General features: G+C 33.1%; 1 protein-coding gene across 1 annotated transcript in view; it reads left to right on the top strand.

Annotated features, from left to right (window-relative positions):
• LOC140449995 (cathepsin D-like) overlaps positions 1 to 22429 on the top strand; it is a 40953-nt gene extending 18524 nt beyond the window's left edge. Inside the window, exons 7-10 of the mRNA XM_072543413.1 lie at positions 9855 to 10045; positions 14734 to 14956; positions 19621 to 19767; positions 19857 to 22429. Of these exons, the coding sequence (XP_072399514.1) occupies positions 9855 to 10045; positions 14734 to 14956; positions 19621 to 19767; positions 19857 to 20000 (705 nt within the window). The 3' untranslated portion in view covers positions 20001 to 22429. The remainder of the gene's footprint in view (positions 1 to 9854; positions 10046 to 14733; positions 14957 to 19620; positions 19768 to 19856) is intronic.
• The last annotated feature ends 440 nt before the right edge of the window (positions 22430 to 22869 follow it).

Here is a 22869-nt window from a genome sequence, read left to right as displayed (position 1 = left end):
CTAGGGCAAAAAATACCACAAGCTGGATGACAGGAAATTCTAAACTTGATGAAAAAAAAAAAGAAAAGAAAAAAACAACAATACAAAAAATAATGAGAAGAATTAAATGAAGCCAAATGTCCGTTTAAAAATTTTTAAATCTTCTTATCTACGAATATCAACATTTTTTCTGCAGAGTTTGTGTGTTTTTTGTTTTTTTTTTAAGTTAGTTTTAAGTAATGAGTAAAGTTTAGAGTACATATATAACAATATCGATAATATACTACATATTGAGTTGTAAGTTATGAACTATTAACATCTGTATTTCTTATAAACTCCATGTCATCTGTTATATTTTAGAGAACTGATGAAGCTTTAGAAATATAAAGCGAAACGTGTTCGATAAACTTATGAAGTAGTTGACTTCTTTTTTTATTTGCCTGAATGACCGATTAAACCTCTGAATTCACTAGTTGAATACTTTAGAAATATAAATTGACGGTCGTAGTCTCTACAATATATATATATATATATATATATATATATATATATATATATATATATATATATATATATATATATATATATATATACATCCCGCTATCCTTTAGAACTCTTTTCACGTTGCAGTAATTTAGCATCACCAAGAATTGCTATCATTTTCTATTTATAAATTGTGTATGTTCGTTTAGGGCACCTTTGTAGGCTTGGCACTGTTGTCGGTTTTTTAATATTCCGATTTTTTTTATATATTTAATTTTTACATTAAACCTACGTTTTAACATCGAGCGGTAAAATCACTGTATTTGGCATCATTTTAGAGCCAGTAGATGTTGCCGGTATTAATCCTTAAAATAATATTTTAGATACCTAAATATCGATCGGTTGTTTGGGTCAAGTTCGAATAACAACATTGAAACTACCTGCTCACAAGTTGCAGTCTCAACAGGTTTTTTTCTTCGTTTAGATGTTATATTTATTTAACCTAGATATTTTTGGCCAGAGAATCGTGTAGGGGAATATTTTACATAAATTTTAATTTACAACCTGTTTAGTCGAAGCTATCGATGAATAGTTTGAGATAAATATTATGGTTTTATGGGATTAAGGCCTTTATTATTGGTTGTGATTGTGATAATGTTTGAAATTTTGATTTCCATTCCGGAAATCGTTCTCAAACAACGTTTTTCTGTACAAAATGTGTATACACATGTTTACATAATTAGTACAATAAACAAAGCTATTGTAAAATAATAGTGGAAATCAAAACGTTAAATATTAGTTAATTAAAAATGTAATTTTCATCTCAATAACGACCAATAATTGTGGCTTAATCACATAAAAAAATAATATTTGACTTTGACCATGCCATAAGAAAGTAGTTCATGGAACCTCGCTAAATAATTTAAAAAAATCTTATACAGAAATTTAAATTATAATAGTATGAGGGGTAGCTGACGAAAAATTCGTGAAGACGTACAGTTGATTTTGCTTTGTTTTTTTAAACAATCTTAAAAGGCAAAAAAAAATAATTTTTTGCTTATAAAACGTTTTGTATACATTCTAAAGAAAAATAATTCAAATAATAGTTGTAGACCATAAAAAGTTTTTTATGTAGAGAAATACCAAATTTAAATACATAAATAATTGATATAATTCCAAAAAACCGTAAACTCTATGATATTATGTTTGTAGTAATTTATAAATAATGTTAATAACTTTGTTTTTGGCCTAACGACAGGCAATTATGGCAATTGATGAGTTAATTGATTTAAACAACTGTACTTGTCCAAACAGTATGACTCTACAAGTATTTTGTAACTTGCAATCGATTCTTTTCGCTTTTAGTTTTAGGGTATATTAAAAAAACTTTAACATATTATTAAATTTTTTATTAAAAACCAGTTTGAATAGGGGACTTTTTAGTTTTTAGACCACTTCACGTTTTTTCAGTTTCTTTGACAAGTGAGGATTATCTATTCGCTTATTTCTTAATATGGGCTATGAGCAATTATCTAGTCAAGTCAACACTATTATAGAAGTTACCCATACTTTTTTAGTAGTCATTCAGACGGTTCATCTTAATTGTCCCCATATGGAACATAAGTCCGAGAAAAGTCTTAAATTCTGTTTGTGTTGTTTCTTTCTAAAACGCAATCCTCGATTTTTCTGAACGACTTTGTGCAAATATTTCGTCAGAGTCAATCAGAGTCACTTTCACCATTCATTTAATCTACATCGTCCTCGCCAGATGCTTCTAACAATGATTGTAATTCAGCAGTGGTCAATCTACGTTTATATTCACATTTAGCTTTTTTAGATATCGAAGGCATATTATTTACATCCATCTTTTTATAAATACTATAACTCACTTTTACGGAGGTAATTAACAATTAAAATGTTCTACTAAAACTATCAACTTACGACTTCCAATACTATAAGGCCACTTGAGGTATAATACGTTTTTACTCAATAATAGTTCCTGTATAAGTAAAATTGTTTTTTAATGTGCTCCATTGAAGCACACTAGACATATTCCAGTTTTGCCATCACATTCTTCAGAGTATGTTTTAACTTTTTTAACTTTTCTATCGTCCTTTCTACTAGTCATGCTTCTTCTTAAAATTTTGTTACATCTTGTACACTTTCTTCTCTTTGTATTATCTACATCGCTTTGCCTGAGATGGTATTTTTGGGTGTAACTGTTCGTGAGGGTTACAACATTTCTTTATTTGCAAATGCCTTCGCGAACTCCAGTCTGAACTCAAGGATAGGTTGTCGCTTTTTTACGTTTTCTATTATTTAGCAACTAAGCATTTACTACTGCGGTATTAAATGCGGTATTAAATATTAATTCCACTGCCACTTTCCGGTACCACTTCAGAATTTTGCGTATTGGGCTTTGGTAAGAAGCCACTTAATCACTAAAATCAACACTCTTTTTCACCAAGTTATAATCGAGAATAGTTTGTGGTTTTAGTACTTGTGTATAATTTTTCTTTTCATCTGATTAAACCAAGATATAACTATTATGTTTAAATGTTGTAAGGATTAAAACTGGTCTTTTGTCGACCCATTTTATTACTTGTAAAATCAATAATGGGGTTAAGTTTCATCGTGAGTAACTGGTTGCAATTTTTTTAATCGAGATTTTGGTTTTACATGTTTTTATAGTAAAACATCTGCACATGAATAATTCGTTTCTTGAACAATGATTTCAATTCATCGACCAATAGTCTAAAATAAGGTTTTATTACGTCGTCCGGAATATTATAAACTGGTTCTTTTTCACAAATATATTGGAAATATGGTTTACATTCTATATTTAGAAAAATCTTTTACTGCAACTCTTGTTCCCATAAGACCGTATGTTATAAATAAATATATTCCTATAAGAATTATCTTGAAAGATGAAAAAAATACAATAAAAAGGAGCAATATTAAGTGTTATTTAAAAAATAATAAGTCATTCACGGGCGTACAGTTAAAAACAAAAGTTTTCAGTGTTCTATTGCTTGATTATTATTATCTGGTATTCTGAAAATGTTGACATTTTTTCCTGGTCTGATCTCCCTCAACTAACGTCATCTTTCTTAATTGGTGGGTTGTATTGATCAGGTCTCTTTAAGTGTTTTGTTGCTATCCATAGTGAATGATCTTCTTTAGACAATGTACTAATGTAGTGTTCAAATGTGGAATTGCGTACATCATGTAGCGCTCATCTTAATTGTCTGATTATCTACCTCTTGCTCTTTATTTTTCGACTATTAGTTGTATAATATAATTCGGAGTGTTATTTGTCTTTTCTTGATTTGGAATTGTTAATCGTGTAGCTCCATATGAAATAGTAGGAGATGAAAACGGCAGCATATTCATCGATAAAAAAAAAGGAAACGCGATAAAGATATCTGAAACAACTGTTTTATGTTATAAGAGATGAAATAGTCCGAAATTACCAAAACAGGTGAACAGGGCACTATAAAGAGGAAGTAAAATTAGCTATGAAACAGTTTGAATGAGAAAAAGAAGTAAGCTTAGACCAAATACGAGCAGGAATTATTCAACTGAAGAAAAAAATTAAATCGATAACAATATTCACTCCATTTACAGAAAAGGCGGTGACCCGCAATTATTTTAAGAACTTCTTTAATAGCCTCCAGTCAACAATTTCCTAACCATGTTTAAAAAACGTACGGAATGCACTGTATATACTAACCCAAGTCGTCAACATAATTGTTGTTGCAGTTATGTATTACGATCAACTTAAAGGTTATGCACGACTCCCCTTGTATAGGTACACAGGCAAGCACATGCGGGAGAAAAAAGATTTGTCATACCGTTACATTATGTCAAATTTTAACGTTGAATATTTTATGGTCCCCTTTGGGTTATAAAACGAATGATCGACTTTTTCTCGCACAGATCCCTGCTATGTAACTTTACAAAGCGAGTTTGCTGGTTATTAAAGAACCGTCTATGGCGTCATATAATTTTACGCTAATATTTCACGTTCTGCGACGCATTCCACGTTTGACACATTGTCTTTTTTAGTTTTCTGTCATTCTATTTGTTAAATCCTATCTCATTCTCGTCACAGCTTCAAGGAGCAGTAAATGTGTGTACTGAACGGGAGGCATATGTCTAACAGTGAACGTTGGAGATTTTTCGAGTTTATCATATCTTCTTCTTTGAGTGCCTCTGCTATCGGAGATTGGATATCATTAGGGCGATTCTAATTTTATTTACTGCTGTTTTGAATAATTCGTTAGTGGTACAGCCAAACCACTCTCTTAAATTTCTCATCCAGGACATTCTTCTACGGCCTGGATTTCTGCGTCCTTGGATTTTTCCATGCATTATATTTTGCAGGAATGTGTACTTTTGTCCTCTCATCAGGTGGCCAAACTATTCAAGTTTTTTTTTTTTTATATTCAGTATAACTTCTGGATCGTTATTTATTCTGCGTATTACCTCTTCATTTGTAATTTTATCCACCCAACTTATTTTTAGTATACGGCGGTAGCACCACATCTCAAAGCTTTCAAGATTTTTAACATTCTTCTGTTTAAGAGTTAATGCCTCAACAACCGTAAAGCAAAGTACTGAATACATACTAAGTAGTTAACTAAAAGTGGACGTATGCAAAGAGATGTATGACGTAATCGTATGGTATTCGCTAATAATCCTGTCACGTAATATGCCACACACTTCTGTGCGTTAATTCGTTTACGCAACTAAGCCTCTTTTGACATAACATATATAGGAGCAAAGATATATACCTATAGTCCTTTTAGTGTTGATGTATTTGATTTGTAGGTCGTAGTATTCTATTAGTTAAATGGTACCATTTGAGGTACTTTACGTCACGATTGGACTAATAGGATCGAAAATACATAACTAAGGCTCTTTTGCCAAGCTACTCTATTTAATTTTTATATCTCATTGTATTATATTAGTTAAATTCTATCATTTAAGGTACGAAACGTCATGATTGGACTAATAGGACCGCAGATACATAACTAAGGCCCTTTTGACAAGCTGATGTATTTTATTTTTCTATCTTATTGTATTCGATTGGTTAAATCCTATCATTTGAGGTACTGTACGTCACGATTGGGCCACTAAAAACAAAGATACGTAACTAAGGCCCTTTTGACGTGATGCTGTATTTGATTTCTATGTCATTGTATTCTATTGGTTAAGTGCTATCATTTAAGGTATCGTACGTCACGATTGGTCTAATAGGACCGAAGATACATAACTAAGGCCATTTTGACATGCAACTCCATTAAATTTTTATACCTCATTGTATTTTATTTGTCAAATCCTTTCATTTGAGGTACTGCACGTCATGATTGGTCTAATAGGACCGAAGATACATAACTAAGGCCATTTTGACATTGTTCTGCATTTGATTTTTCTATCCCATTGTATTATTTATGTTAAATCCTATCATTAGAGGTACTATACGTCACGATTGGACTAATAGGACCGAAGATACGTGACTACGGCCCTTTGGACATGTTGCTGTATTTAATTTTTTTATTTCATTGTTTTTAATTGGTTAAATCCTGTCATTTGAGATACTGTACGTCACGATTGGACTTATAGAAACGAAGATATATAATTAAGGCCTTTTTGACATGCTGCTATATTTGATTTTTCTGTCTTATTGTATTTTATTGGTTAAATCCTATCATTTGAGGTGCTGTACGTCGCGACTGGACGAATTGGAGTGAAGATACAATAGGTAGTTGCAATATATCATAACCCGTTACTTTTAACCAAACATGATGCCAGAATGATTTGTAGATGAAAAAAATATATACATATTCTTAAATTTACTATTTCGTCGTGGGTAATATTATATTCAACAACGATGCCAAATTTCTGATGCTAAAATGATTGATAATGAAAGTGGGATATATATTTTCATGTATATAATGGCAGCGAGTAAACGGTAAAACCCTGAACTAAATATATATAATATTTTCACTGTACCATCATTTTAGACTCAAACATTTTCTGGAATAAACTTATATAACTCAGTAAGGGATAAAAAGAGAAAGCGGATATTTTAAAATACCAACACGGTATCAAGACTCTAATCAATGAGATGGTTAAAATTCTTGTAACAAGTACAGGAAAAAAGTTATTAAGGTCTTGTAAAGTAGCGTCGATATACAGATGCTACTTTGCAAGACGATGCTAAATTGATGGTAAAAGCATAATGTATCGATGCGAAAATGATAGTAGGATGTATATATATATATATATATATATATATATATATATATATATATATATATATATATATATATATATATATATATATCGAGAAAAGGAGTACGACCGTCAATCCAAAATAAACTAAGGTACACTCGAAGAGTGGTGGGTTTTTTCGGTCAAAGTGGAGAAATAAAAGACAAAGAAGGTGGCTACTTCATCTATTTATTGAAGACGTTTCGCTTTCTGTTCAGAAAGCATCATCAGTTCATCTAAAAAGAACAATATGAAACCAAACATCCATAGAGAAGTTACAACAAAAGTGTGTTACCTTACAAAGACATGTAGCAGTCAATGATGTTAAAAATATGAAAAAGCTTACGAAACTGGACATTCAGAGTTAACGTTGTATAAAACAATTAATTGAAACTAGGTATAGTTTGCAATTTAACAAAATTAGCACAGCAAAAGAACATGTGATAAACATACATGTATAAAAAAGTTATTATAAAAACTTAAGTAAAAAACATTAAGGTTTATTTTAAAGTGTAAAGAACTAGAAAGATCATAAGAATGCACTTCCAACAAATTTATTTAATAAATTAGATTTTAATTTTAACTTTATTTAACATTATAAGTTATTTAAGATTAATGTAATAAGATAAAATGAAGTTACCAGTCTTTAGCTTACTGAGTCTCGCCGGTAAATGAATTTACAGGTTTAACACCCACGCAAACAACGTGAATGGAAGTGGCCTTGAGGTCAAAATGACATAAACAGTAAGGCAACCTACCAACCTCTATATAATAAGGCGGTATATTCAAAGAATGTGATAAAATTTGGTTGACAGCTTGTCGTTAAAAAACCAAACAATCAAAGGAAAAGGTGGTTAAGATCACCATTTACCCTACAGTGATTGATCTGTCAACAAAGAACAAAGCATGCGAAGTCAATCCAAAATATCATATATTATAATATTATGACGTCACTAGTTAGCCAGTTAACAGGTGAAGATTAATACAACTTCCACAGTCCAAAGGTTCAAACATTTAGGACCGTAATGAAAAAGATTCTATGAATCAATTTCAGTTTAAATTTTATCAAACAAGTTCATCAAAAAGAACAATTACTTAATTATGTAAAAGTGATATTGACAAATATTAATAAAATGTAAGTTGATAAATCTTAGTTAAGGAAGGAATAATTTATTTTATTTTATTTTTATTTAAATTTATTATATGAAAATGTAATAAAGAAACCCCAATGTGGGACAAAATTTAAGTAAACAACATATCAAGCCTAATTCTGTAAAATTAATGCATGATAAATTTGACTCAAATTACTAATGTCGGTTCTCTTATTAAGGGTATTAGGATGTTTTAATATTGAACACATTTCTAAAGTCTTTTAACGAGATTGCATTCAGTGCCAAGAATTTCTTCTTCCAAGAAGACCTTCTTTGTCTTTTATTTCTCCACTTTGACCGAAAAACCCACCACTCTTCGAGTGTACCTTAGTTTATATATATATATATATATATATATATGTATATATATATGTATATATATATATATATATATATATATATATATATATATATATATATATATATATATATATATATATATAGCCACCATTATATGGTCGAAGTTAGGTTAAAACCCAAAAGAAGGCAAAGCGTAACATATAACAACGACGAATTGAAAACAGGATATAATGCCAAACAAATGGCATAAAAAAACTGGCAAATACTCGAAAATAATATAAAAACAGCTATGAACAAAGAATAAAAGGAAAAAGAAGAAAGAATGGTTGGACACAGAATGTGAAAAAGAAATAGAGTCAAAGCGAATATATAGACACAAGATGTTGCGAACACAAAATGATAATGATAAAAAAAGATATAATGGGCAAAGGAAATTAGTAAAGCAAAGAGAGCTTTTAGAGAGTCAACCTCAAAATATGGAAGAAAAATATCAAAGAAAGGATATAAAATATTTTAACAAAGATGTAAAAGAAATAAGCAGAGGTTATAATTCAAAAGGACATACATTAAAGACAAAGAAAGAAAGGTGTAAGACAAGGGGATCCTCTATCCAGCACTCTGTTTAATTTGGCCCTTGAAAAGATAATAAAAGACAGAAATATAAATAGAGCGGCAACAATATTTAATAAGAGTCACCAGTGTTTAGCTTATGCTGATGATGTTGTACTTTTGGCTAGGAATAGAAAGGAATTAGAAAAAATAGCTTGGAATCTTCTAGAGGCCGCAGGAAATATGGGATTACAGATAAATATAAATAAAACAAAATACATAGAGCTGAAGAATAAGCAAAATAAAAGCAGAAAACTAAATATGGAAATTGCAATTGCGGAGAGAAATTCTGAAGATTGAAGGGGTGGAGGATTACATGTATCTAGGAGTTCTTGTGACAAATAAATGATCTACGAATAGCAAAAAGGAAACAGATGTGCAGGCAGTTTGCAAAGAATAATAAAGTCGAAAGACGTATCGAGAAATACAAAAAAAGGCTATATAAAATCATCCTGCAATCTACTCTAACGTATGGGTGCGAGACATGGGTGTTAACAAAGAAACTACAACAGAAAATTGAAATATGGGAACGAAAAATATTAAGAAGAATTTTTGAAGGAGAATTGATAGAAATAGGATGGAAGCGAAGAACAAATACTGAACTTTATGAAATGTTCGGCGAAGGAAGGATCAGCGATTTTGTTAAAGCTAGAAGATTGCAGTGGCTTGGTCACCTTGTTAGAATGGAGGACAGTAGAAATGTAAAGAAATTAGCATGGAGAACACCGGAAGATAAGAGGAAAAAAGTCAGACTGAGAAGAAGATGGAGGGAAGCATTTGCGGAAGATCTACAAGAAAAGAAGATAGAAAATTGGAGGAAAGAAGCTAGAGACAGAAGGAGATGGAAGATAATTACTAAGCTATGGGCCTGAAACAGCCTGCTACAAACTTTAATATATATTTCCTATCAACTTCCTCTACAGTCTTCTAGAAGTTTCAACGATGTTGCCGGAAATATTTATAAAAATAATAATATCCTAAAATTAATATTTTGTTTCAACGTTTCATACTGAAATATGCAAAGTTAACTTATTTTAAATACTGTTGTTTCAGGTGGGCGGAATTGTAGTAAAGAATCAAATCTTCGCTGAAGCAATTGTACAATACGGTACATTTGATGACTTTGACAGTATTTTAGGGTTAGCTTATCCATCGCTATCATCACAAAGAATTCCTCCAGTTTTCCAAAACATGATCAACCAAAAAGTTCTGGATAAGGCAGTATTTTCATTTTATCTGAGCCAGTAAGTAAAAAGTACAAATACATTTCTTGATCGGATAAATACATCTTCTGAAACTAGTGTAAAAAATGTAATTGTCGCACTATTTTAAAGATTCATGATCATGGTAGTTATTCAAATTTTTTACAAGGAATACAAAATTTAATATATAGTTTGTTATCAATATAAAAATGTGCCTATATAGACCAAGATTTTTATTAAAAATGACAGACTTATTAACATATAGGCAATATTAAGACAATGTTTTGTATGAAACTTAGAGGTCGCTAATTAAATGATATTAGAAATAATAATGGAAAAAAAATGCAATATTTTGACTAAATACATTATCGAAAAATAGCAACTATCAATTGTGAACAAATTACGAGAATTAACTAGCCTTACTCATTATTGTTGTCTGAGGCACAAAAAAGGGGACGTCCCGTTCTTACTGTTCGCTGTCTCGATGAAGTGTAAGTATCTCTTAGATTTTCAGAAAGAACCTTCCGACCGTTAGGCGGTTCATGGACAAGTGCATCCCATAAATCAAACCTATTGTAGGGCGCTTTGAAATACTTCCCAAAAATAACAAAAGCAAGTAAAATTTTTTGAACATACTAAATGTGTCTAAGCCAATTTAACAGTGAGATTTTACAAAATATCCGAAAACAATATATTTTAAAGCAAAGTCGTTAGAGTATACTATTAAATTAGACCATATTATAGTACATTAAAAGAAAAATATGAAATGTAAAATATAAAAATAAATACTACATACTTTCCCAAACAGGCAATATAGGCCATTATCTAGCCTTCTGCATTCAAAACGAAACATAGGCCTTTTAATTTCTTCCAGTTCTATCGTTATTGAAATTCCTGCAGCCAATTCCCAGCAGTTCTTCTGCTATCGTCTATCCATCGACAGGTGGTCTAACTTTGCTTCCTCTGTCTGTACGTGGTCTCTATACTGGAATTTTTTGGGTTCACTGCCCGTCTTCTATTTTGGCCATATGACCTTACCTGTTCTCTAAAAGTTTATCAACTGCAATCTTTGCGGTTTCTGTAACAATATTCTCTTCTTCCGGGGCTTTTTTTCTTTTAATTTTTTTCAGTCCGTTGGCAAACAGTTAAAGAGGGAAGATTTAAAATCCCGTGATTTTTGAAGTAGCTTCTGCAATGTGTTTTTCTACTGCGGCCAACAAGATACCGTATTGCTCTTTTTTGTGATTTAAAAATGACATCAGATTGGGCAGCTGTATTGGAACCCCAAAAAGGAAATCCATATCGAAGATGAGACTCGAACAAAGAAAAATATGTTATTTTGGAAGATGTTAAATTGATTTCCTTAAACAGATCTCATTGTATAGCAGGCTGAGGCTAGTTTCTGCTACAATAGACTGCTACAATTAGAGAAGAAATTTTAAAGAGACACAAACCTAGAAAAAAAGAGGTGGTGTTGTGCGCTTGTTGTTGGTTCCAAGGAATCTACTTGCAGTACATTATAATAACTTGCACTAATTTTTAAGTGACATATAAAGATAAAGGAAGGTTGTCATATATATTCGAAACTACAAGAGAGCCAGAAAAGAAAGGCATCAAAGTTCTTGTATCCAACCTCATCCAGCGCAGCGCCTCGAAGACATACGGTATCACAACCAAAAGTAGGTAAAACTTTAGAGAAAGCCCTTCTTAGATCAGTTTCACTTAATGAGCTTAGATTTGAATTAGATAGTCTAGCTGAATCATAGATTCTAAATATTCAAGTTATAGGTAGCACTACTCGGGTGAGATAATAATTCAAAAACCGAGTGAATTAGTGTTATGATTATTGTTATATTATTATTATTTTATATTTTAAATGTGTTTAGATATTTTCTATTGGTCGTCTTTTTTTTATATAGTGGCCAATATGTTCAATCACAAATTAATACCTTAATTTTTAATCTCACATTATTCTTAACTTCTTAATCTTTTATAGTTTTACCGTGTATAATTGAGACATTGTAAAACTATATCGAGAAATATTTTAATAATTACAGTACATTTACCTGTTAAATAAATATAAATTGTCGAATAATATATTTTTCTAATTGAACTTCCTAAGTTTTGCAATTACGGCCTAGATTAAATTGTATTATAAGCTCATAGTTCAAAGTTTGTTAGTATGATAGAAGCGACAACCTCTGTGCTGAGGTATACATAATTTGTGAGATTATAAATTGGGGATTTGAGCTCATGTGAGCGCAGTCTATTATACATAGTTACCTAAACAACATTATATAGTGTAATTAGTAGTAGCTGTCAATAAAACCAACATTTTTTCTCCACAACTTCAACGTTTTATTGTATTGATCATTGTCGATCGAAAAGAAGCGGACAAAGGTTTATTATAAAACGATTCGACCCTTATAACTACGTTCGAATCTGTCCACTAGATTTAAGTTTTTCCGCTGTTTTTGACAGATGTTCCTTGAAAGATAGAGTTCTGTCAAGAGTTACCCCAGGGTACTTTGGTGTTTTATTGTAGACGAGTGTGGTGTTTTCTAATTTCTAATTGGACGTTAAGTGTTTTTCTTGGAAGCTTGTAGTTTAGGTGAAAACTCGAAACCTTGGTTTTGGTAGCGTTTGGTTGGAGTCTCCATTTACGGAAATACTTAGCCACTGTGTGTATGTCCACCGTGAGGATTTTTTCTGTTTGTTCCAATGACTTACACCTTGTTGCAAGTACGCTGTCATCGGCGTAACTAAACTTATTTGATCCGGTTGCTGGTATATCAGCGATGTACAGGCTAAAGGGAAGAGGAGCTAGAGCAGATCCCTGAGGCAGTCCGTTCATCCCTCAATAAATGTAGTAAGTAAAAGAACCTGATCTGCGCAGCTTCTTTTCGGTCAGAAACCTTCCTGATCAACCGGTATTGATTCAAGTAGCTTTAGACTAATTATGTTGTAAATAAGTCGTTCTAGTAGCTTGAATGTTGTCGATAGTAGGGCTATTGGTCTGTAGTTCTTAGGGTTTTTATCATTTGGTTGTCCTGGTTTTAATATGGCAATGATCTTCGAGCGTTTGAGTTCCTGTGGTATGGTACCGGTCTTCATAAAGTCTGTGAAAAAGTGGGTCATCCATTCTCTCGCATATTTGCCGCTGTTAATTAAGAATTCGGGAGAATATTATCAAAAACTGAGGTTTTGCCTGGCTTTAAATCCTCGAGAGCTATAGTGACTTCTTCGCAAGTGAAAGGGCGGGAGTATTCAGTTTCAGCAGACCAAAATTTTAAAGTTTTGAGCTCTCGTTTTACCTTGATTGTATGTGGCTTGCCTTTCGGGGCCCTAGATGTCGATACCAGATGTGAGGCAATGGTGTTTGGGTTAATTGTTGTTTTGTTCCTTGTTATTGGAGATCCGCTTCCTAATTTTCTTAGTAGTATTTATGCTTGCTTACTTGATATTTGAAAATTAAGACTTTCTACAGTTTCCGTTAATTTTTGTTGTCTCGCTGCATCTAAGCTAGGGAGCAGTTCATTGGCTAATTCCTGATCGCCGCTTTAAAGAAAATTTTTGTACAGTTCTTTGCCGATATTGGACCAACCAAGAATGTATTCTTTTCGGTAGCCTTTTGGTATATAATTTTTGGCTTTGCTTATTATGGCTCCAACGAATCTTTTTTAATTTCTAATGGTAGGGGGTATCCTGCCTAGAGTTTTGTCTAGTTCTGCAGAAAAGCTACTTCGCATGGCTTTCTTTAGATTCCACCGTGGGCGAGGAATGGATGTGATTATATGAATCTGGGTTCCTTCCTTTATGATAACAGGGCGGTGTTGGCTGTGTAGGAAGTCGTCCATTACTTTTCGAGAGACTGCTAGCGGTTGCTTGTTTTTATTAGTAAAAACAAAATATAGATCAGGATTTTAGGTCGGTCTTTAACATCAAACTTAAGTTATTTTATTAGTGCATTCCCATTGCTGTTGCATTGTTTATATTTCCACTGCTCATGGTGACTGTTGTAGTCCTCCACGTAAATTGACGGGTGCGGATGTGTGTGAATGACGTGAGCTAGCCAGGTTATAGCTGGTGGTTTATAGGTGTTAGTAACAGTAATGCTTCAAATTTTCACAACAACATTATGAATTTCATCGTTAGTACACGTGGAAAGAAGGACGGTGGTTTTCTATGTTTTGTTTAAAATACGTTGCAGTGCCGTATGATCGATGGTACGTAGTACCCAGTAGTTCGAAGCCAGGTATTGTTTGCCTTTTTTGCAGTTGTTCTTCCGTTTTGCAGTGTGTTTCCTGTAGAGCGCCTAAGTCGATGTCGTTATCTTTTAGAAATTTTGATAAATACTGGCTCTTTGAATAACATGCTTTCTACATTTATGCAACAAATTAGGATCATAGATCCGAGTTTACTAGTCATTGGATCCTGAGAAGGGCCATTTGTGTTATTGTTAATTTGCCTTCTGATAACGTTTAATGGCATTGTTTGCAATGTGTCTCTGGTCAGGAGATCCTGAGATTATCTGACCGCCAGTATATTTCAAAATCTTGCCGGGCTTGCCAATTATTGGCTGGTTTAGAACAAGAATGTATGTGGAAATAGTTTAAAAAAAAAATAGAAAAGGGTATAAGGGCCTGACTCCCTTATGATAGAATGAAGGGACGTCAGCGGCTAGCATAAGGCAAAGTATCCGAGTTTACTCATCACTTAATATTTTTCAGAGCTGCCAATGGTGATAAAGGAGAACTGTTGCTTGGTGGATCAGATCCAAAGTATTACAAAGGAGAGTTTACTTATGTACCAGTATCAGAAAAAGGGTTTTGGAACGTAACTGCAGATGGTATTTCTATTGGCGAGCAACGTTTATGTACAGACAGATGTAATGTTATTGTAGATACCGGTACTTCTTTTATACTTGGACCAGACGTTAATGTTATTTACGAGGTAAATATAATTTATTTATTTGTACGTATAACATAAATAATTGTGTACGGTAAAGATGGCGGAGTTGACAACCGCTGAGTTTAGGAATAGTATAAGATCATAAACGTAACAGCGTCTGACCCGGAGAGAGCGTCGGTACTCACAATAAGTGGCTGAATTTAAATCTCACCAACCCACCTTGCCAGCGTGGTGTTTCAAGGCAAATACCTCTCAACAAAATGTCAGATTTTAAAACAAAAGCGGATGCACCCCAGGTGAGTATAGCGAGAAATCGAATGTCTCACACTGATTTATTAGTCTGTCCCAAGGATTCTGGGGGGCGGGGGGCGGTACACAAAAAACTGACGACGCGAAAGACGAAAAAACCTTATCTGCACCTACAATGTCAGAACATTATTATCTGAAGAAAAAGTCACCAAAATGGAAATCGAGGTGTCAAGTAAAGTGGTATATCATTGGAGTCAGTGAAGTAAGGCGACATAGAGAAAACCTGACAACACTAAAATCAGGGCTATATTTTACAGTATCGGTAGTGAAACCGAATCAATAGGAGGAGTCCGTTTCTCTATACACAAAAGACTTGCAGATAACATAGTAATTACAAGAAGGATATCCACAAGAGTAACCTATTTAATCGTAAAGCTAAACATTAAAAGATCAGAAACGAGATAGACTACATAATCAGTGACAAAAAACATAAATTCAATGATATCACAGTCCTTAATAGCTTTACCATGGGCAAAATAATTAGGAAGAAAGCCCCTCCGATATAGAAAGACCCAACGAATTTAAATGAATACCAATAATGAAAATCAATAATATCCTACAACAAAATAAATACATAAATAATGTAAATACCCTAAATGAAAATATCGTAAAAGTTATTCGAGAGGCTCAAGTAAAATGCTGCCCTATAAAACGCCAAGACGAAAAAATAACCATTGAAACAAAGCAACTAATGGAAACTAGAAGAGAAATCAAAGGAAACGAAAGCATTGACGAAGAAAAACCACGAAAATTAAATAAAGAAGTATCAAAAGCTATAAGGAAAGATTTAAGAAAATTTAAGAATGAAAAGGTCCACCTAACTATAGATGAAAATAAAAAATTAAAAGTCCTGAGAAGACGGCTAAACAATGGAAAATGTGAAATACACAAACTAAAGAACAAAGAAGGAGTCCCCATATCAAATAGAGAAGAATTACTACACATAGTTGAAAACTTCTATCCAGAACTATAAACAAGTCAAAGAGAAGACCAAAAGAAGTTGGAAACCGCCGCACCACGCAAAGTTATCAACCATCAACCAAGGTTCAGAGCTCCTGCCAGAGATCACACTAAGCGAAATTCAAGCCGCGCTGAAAAAGATGAAAAACAACTAAGCACCAGGAGAAGGTGCAGTCGTAATAAAAGCTATAAAGATGAGCGGACGTGCCCTTCTTAACCAAATAAAAATTTTGTTTAACCTTTATCTTTGTGTTAATAGATTGTTGCATACCAAAAAATGAAATAATGCAGTAACAATTTTACTACACAAGAAAGGAGACACAACGCACCTAGAAAACTATAGACCAAGGCTTCTTCTTCAAGTGCCATCTCCGCGGCGGAGGCCGGTAATCTCCATAGCTATTCGAACTTTTGAGACGGCTGCTCTGAAAAGTTCATTTGATGTACATCCGTACTACTCTCTCAGGTTGCACAGCCATGACATTCTACGCCTTACTATGCTTCTCTTTCCTTAGATCTTTCCCTACATAATCACTTGGAGCAAGGTGTATTTCTCTCCACGTATAATATGTCCGAGATATTAAAATTTTCTTGTTTTAATTGTATTTAAAATTTCCATTTCTTTATTAATCCTTCTCAGAACCTCTTTGTTTGTGACGTGTTCTGTCCTCGATATTTTCAGAATTCTTCTATATACCCACAGCTCAAATGATTCCAGTTTTTTCATTGATGTCGCATTCAAGGTCCAAGATTCCATTCCATAAAATAAAGTCGAAAAAACATAGCACTTCGCCAACCTAACTCTTAGTTCCAGTTTTAAATCCCTGGTACATAGCACTCTTCTCATTTTGTTGAAATTTGCTCTAGCCTTTTCTATTCCTATTTTGATCTTCTGAATGTAATCATTTGTGGAGTTATTCATTGTTCCCAGATATGCATATTTGTCCACTTGTTCGATTGGTTCCGTTTATTAGAAGTATTTCGTTATTTCTTTGAGTTTTCGATATTCCCATAAATTTCGTCTTCCTGACGTTCATTGTTAGACCATAGTCTTTTCCATACTCTGTTATTCTGGACACCAGACTCTGAAGATCTTCAATGTTTTCGGCTAAGATCACAGTATCGTCCGCATATCTAATGTTGTTAATGGGAAATCCATTTACCTATATTTCAGCTGTTTCACCCTCAAGAGCGTTTTTCAGGATCTCTTTGGAGTAGGCATTAAAAAGAATTGGTGACAATACGTATTCCTGTCTCACTCCACATCTAATTTCAATTTCTTCTGACAGCTGTTCGTTAAAACATATTTTTGCTAGCTGTTTATAGTATAAATTTGATATGACCCTGAGGTCGTTGTAGTCAATCTTCTTTAATTTCAGGACATTTATTAATTGTTTATGTCGTACTTTATCGAATGCTTTATTGTAGTCAATAAAACATGCGTATATAATATCTTGATTGACGTCCAGGCATCTTTGTATCAGTATGTTACGTGAAAAAAGAGTTTCACGCGTTCCTAGGCTTTTGCGAAAACCAAATTGTGTACCATTAACGTCTATGTCCAGTTGGTGATATATTTGGTTATGGATGAATTTTAGTAGTAACTTTAGCACATCAGACATCAAGCTAATGATGCAGTAATCACTGCATTCTCTTGCGTTTTTCTTTTTGGGGAGACAAATAAAAATCTAACCACTCTTTGGGTAATACGCCTGAACTATAAATTTGCTTTAAGAGTGTCACTAAAACATCAATATGCTTCTCATTTAGAATTTTTAGGATTTCTATAGGAAGCATGTCAGGTCCAGGGCTTTTCCCACTCTTCATTGTTTTTAGTAGTAGCTTACTGAACCACATCTATAAAATGTTTACCCGAATAATTACGAAGGAAAAATTTGAAGACTAGAAACAAAGTTGGATTTCTACTAGCCCCAAGAACCAGATGGCTTCCGCTTAAAATTCAAAACAAACGATCACCTTCAAACAGTAAAAACTTTAATAGAAAAATCGGTAGAATATAACAGATCACTGGTACTTATCTTCGTAGACTTTCACAAAGCCTTCAATACCGTGGAATTAGACAGCATTAGACAACTGCTTAGAACAATAGTAGAATAGACTACTTGCTTACAAAATTAGTATAAAAATTGTACAAAAACGTCACAATGCATGTAAAACTATATGATACCACCCGAGAAATTCATATAAAGCAAGGTGTGACACAGAGCGACACTCTCTAACCTAAATTATTTATAACTGTCCTCGAATACCCCTTTAAAATGCTAAAGTAAGAAAATAAAGGAATAAAAATAGACGGGAAAATGCTCAATTATCTGTGTTTTATGGACGATATAGTATTTATTACCAAAGATCTGCGTGAAGTGCAACAAATGCTACAAGAATTAGAAAACGTATCTTCAACAATAGGTCTAAAAATGAACATCAGTAAGACCAAATTTATGACAAATTTGGTTCCCAGCGAACACCTAACCATCCAAAATCAAGTGGTAGACTTGACAGAAAAGTAAATATACCTCGGTCGTGGAATCAGAACAAGCAAGGATAATCAGACTTGTAAATTTCAACGACGAATAACACTTGCTTGGGCGGCGTATAGTTCACTAAGAGACATCTTTAAGAGCAACATCCCGATAACTATAAAACGGAAGACATTTGAACAATGCGTTCTTCCTACTATGACATACGAAGCAGAAACTCTCACCCTCACAAAAACAACAGCACTAAAAGTGCTGGTAGCATAAAGGCGCATGGAAAGATCGATTCTCGGCGTGAAAAAAAAAGGCGAAATAAGGAGCCAATACCTAAAAAGAACAGGTATTACGTCGAACGTATAGCTAAGCTGAAATAGAATTGGGAAGGCCATATAGCGAGACTAAAAGACATAGATGGACCAGAAAACTAATTGACTGGCGCCCAAGAGAAGATAAACGCAGCAGAGAACGACCACCAACACGCTGGATGGACGACTTTAAACGAATATCCAAGAAATGGCAACAAGATGCATAGAACCGTGAAGAATGGCGAAAAATGGGAGAGACCTATGTCCAGCTATGTCTAAAAGTATCACACTTTTAAACAGTTGTCTAGTAGTCTCTTGGTAATCAAAGTTAATTTATACACTCATAAGAAATTGAAGATACTCTTTAACATTTGCATACAAATGAAATAAGTATCCTTGTGTATAATCAAAAAAAAATTAAAAAAAATTTTTTAATGTACTTTTTATGGAGTGCAGTGTACAGTCCTTTTTGTGTTTTTTCATTGATAAAAAAGAAAAAGTAAAATAGAACCAGCTTTTTCTGTAATTGTATTACCAAATGATCTCTCCTAGTAATGATAGTTAAATATTTGAGCCCATTCTAATTATGTATCTAATTTCATTATTGAATTTTATACTATCTTGGTAATATTTTTAGAAAATCGGTGCAAAAGCAGTTCCTTGCAATACAAACGACACGTGCTACATCATTGATTGTAATACCAATTTAAACGATTTTCCTGATCTAGTATTTTCCTTTGGAGGCAAACAGTTTACCATGCCTGCTAAAACATATATATTAAAAGTAAGTATTGAATCACGTTTGACATTTTTAATCTTAAAATTCAAATTTGAAATAAAGTAGCTAACAAATATGCTTTTTTTATTTTATAGGAGAATGATACCTGCTTCACCGCTTTCGACTACTGGAAGGATGGTTGGCTGGTAGGAGACACGTTCCTGAGAACAGTTTACACCGAGTTCGATTTCGAGAAAGACCGCATTGGATTCGCACAAGTTGCAAATATAAATTTATAAACAATTAATAATAAATCATATTTCTTAGGAATATGCTTTTTTACATGTAAACATTGCCATCTATTTAGAAACTCTCGTTGAAAAGGATCTTGGAAACGAAACTGAAAATTATTGTATTAAAAAAATATGGAAATTGCATATATTATCGTAAAAAGGTAGACAAAATCCGCCTTACAGAAACCTAAACAACTGATTACTATCTTACTTCCTATCTTACTTCAAAGAAATAAACAAAAAAGTACCCGACCAGTCAAACAGCAATTTTTTAAATGTTTTATCCTTATTTGTTGCTTAGAAAATGGCAAAATAAGTCAGAAATTTCGGTTTTTTATAAATTTTAATAACTTTTTTTTTTATTTAGAAAATTGCATCGACAAAATGGCCATTAGCGAAAAATTAATGGATTACATTAGGTACAATTACTGCATTACAATTTGGTTTATTAAATATTGTGGTACTTATTAATGTCTTTCAAGAAATTTATTTAAAAGTATTGTTAAAGTTATAATCTGCACCTAGAGCTTCTAGGTTCCTGGTATCTTGTTGTTACTTCGTTGTTGATTGTAGAGGGGACATTCACATAGTATGTGCATTATAATTATTGTGCATGTCTTATTACACGTTTTACATCGCGGTGGTTCGCACTTTTTAATTAAGTAATCATACGTAAACCTAGTATGTCCGAATCTGAGGTGCGTTTCTATTATTTCTTGGCTTCTTGACGTAGGTAACACATTCCATGTCTCTATGCTGGGTTTGACTTGTTTTAATTTTGAATTCGACACATTCCATTTATTTTTCCACGACTTAAGATTAATTTTTTTATATAAGCTTTTATATCCGTTGATACCGATGTGTTTACGATTTCGGAAACGCCGTTCACTATCGCGTCTTTAGCACTATGGTCAGCAGTTTCATTGCCTTTTATTCCTATATGGGATAGGATTCAGATGAAATTTATCTCATTATGATTAATATAAGCCTGAAGAAGGACCGTTTTAATTTTTTTTAAAGTGGTTTTTTTTTGGATACAGTTGTCAGATGCTTTGTATGGCACTAAGTGAGTCTGTTAAGATAATATATTTGCAGTTTGTTGTCAGATTGATTATTTCTATGGCGCGATAGAGAGCATACAGTTCAGCTGTATAGATAGTACTAACATTAGATATTTTGAATTTAAGGAGCTTCTCTGGAGTTACTACGGACGCTCCCACACCTTCGAATGATTTTGAACCATCAGTGTGTATCTGGGTATGATTTTTATAACGACTAAGGATTTTTCTAAAATGGGAAATAATTAAATCATGATTAGTGGAGTTTTTGTCAAATTACGTAAATTCAAAGTCATATAATGGTATGTTTTGAATCCAAGGTGGATTATGGTCATATGTGTATGGAAGACATTCAGGTACCTATGACAATATCAAACATTTGCAAATGGTCTTTTATTCTTTTATAGAAAGGTTTAACAGAACGGTGATTTGCATTAATGTTTGGGAAATTATCAGTAAAAGTATTTCTATAGACAGGATTTTTTGCATTTTCCTTAATTTTTGTTGCATACGTTAGAGTATGCAACATCATTTTATCACTCTTTTATCATTTAACGACAATTCATTTGCTTCGAAAAGTAAACTTTCAATCGGTGTTGTGCAAAAGGCTCCCAGACATATTCTAAGTGCTGTGTTGTGAATAGTGTCGAGCTTTTTAAGTACTGATTTCGATGCTGAGTCGTAAGCTACAGCCGCGTAGTCTAGCTGTGATCGTATAATAGTTCTGTATGTAATTAACAATGTACTCCTGTCTGAACCTCAATTCTTGTATGCCATACTTTTTAGTAAATTTAATCTTCTGTAACATTTACATGTTAGATTATTGATATGTTCTTTCCATTTTAACTTTCTGTAAAAAGTAACTCCTATCTCCGGGTGCTCTGTAGAGGGCTTCGAATATCGCAGTCGAGAGCTCCTCTACCCAAGTCCATTTACTGGGTATGGACTTGTAAATATTTATCTTCTGATGACTTGTCTTGGAAAAGACAAGATATTTCTTACATGACAAAGGTACACCAAGTCGAAATAAAGCATCAGATCGTGGTCTTCTAAAGGCTTGTCTTGAAAAAGACAAGATATTTCTTACATGACAAAAATATAGGTCGAAATAAAACATCAGATTGTAGTTGAATAATATCTTAGCCGCAGAGTCTAATTGGAACAGCAGGAAGCAGCGCTCCAAGAGCACTAAGCTCTCGGAGAGCCCGTGAGGGACTGACTTGGCTGACCTGAAAATCGTCAATATTTATATGTGCCGTTCGAGCCATAAATAGGGATTTTCAGGTCAAGAGCCAATGGTAAAATTCAAGGCGGGGCGATGCGCATCGAAATGTGCACCAGTCCACAGACTATGGTATTCGATGACAATATAATGAGATTAATGTACTGACTTTTTAAGAAAATACTATATTTAGTTTTAGTTGTTGAAAAGATAAATCCAGTTTCCTGTGACCATTTTTCAATATCTAACAAGAAACTTTGTGCAAGATGTGAGAGGTTGTTTAAATTTTTCCTTTGACCAAATATTACGAGATCGTCAGCATATAAGCGGCCTTTAAGTGGAAGTTTTAAATTTCGTAGAACATTATTTATAAATAGCGTAGGACTTATAACAGATCCCTGAGGAATTCCATTTTTGACGACAAGTTACCATTCACTCTAACTTGCATATACCTTTTATATAAGAAGTTTTTTATAAATGCAAGGCAGTGTCCTTTAATTTCTAAATCGTACAGTAATCTGAAGATACTGTGACGCCAAGCTGTATACAAGGTTCTTTCTATGTCGAAGAATATTCCAATACATTTTTGATTAAG

Source organism: Diabrotica undecimpunctata, chromosome 9 (assembly GCF_040954645.1).
Source record: "Diabrotica undecimpunctata isolate CICGRU chromosome 9, icDiaUnde3, whole genome shotgun sequence".
Lineage (NCBI taxonomy): Eukaryota > Metazoa > Arthropoda > Insecta > Coleoptera > Chrysomelidae > Diabrotica > Diabrotica undecimpunctata.
The sequence above is the reverse complement of the archived record's forward strand: the minus strand, read 5'-3'. Positions and strand labels throughout refer to the sequence as shown.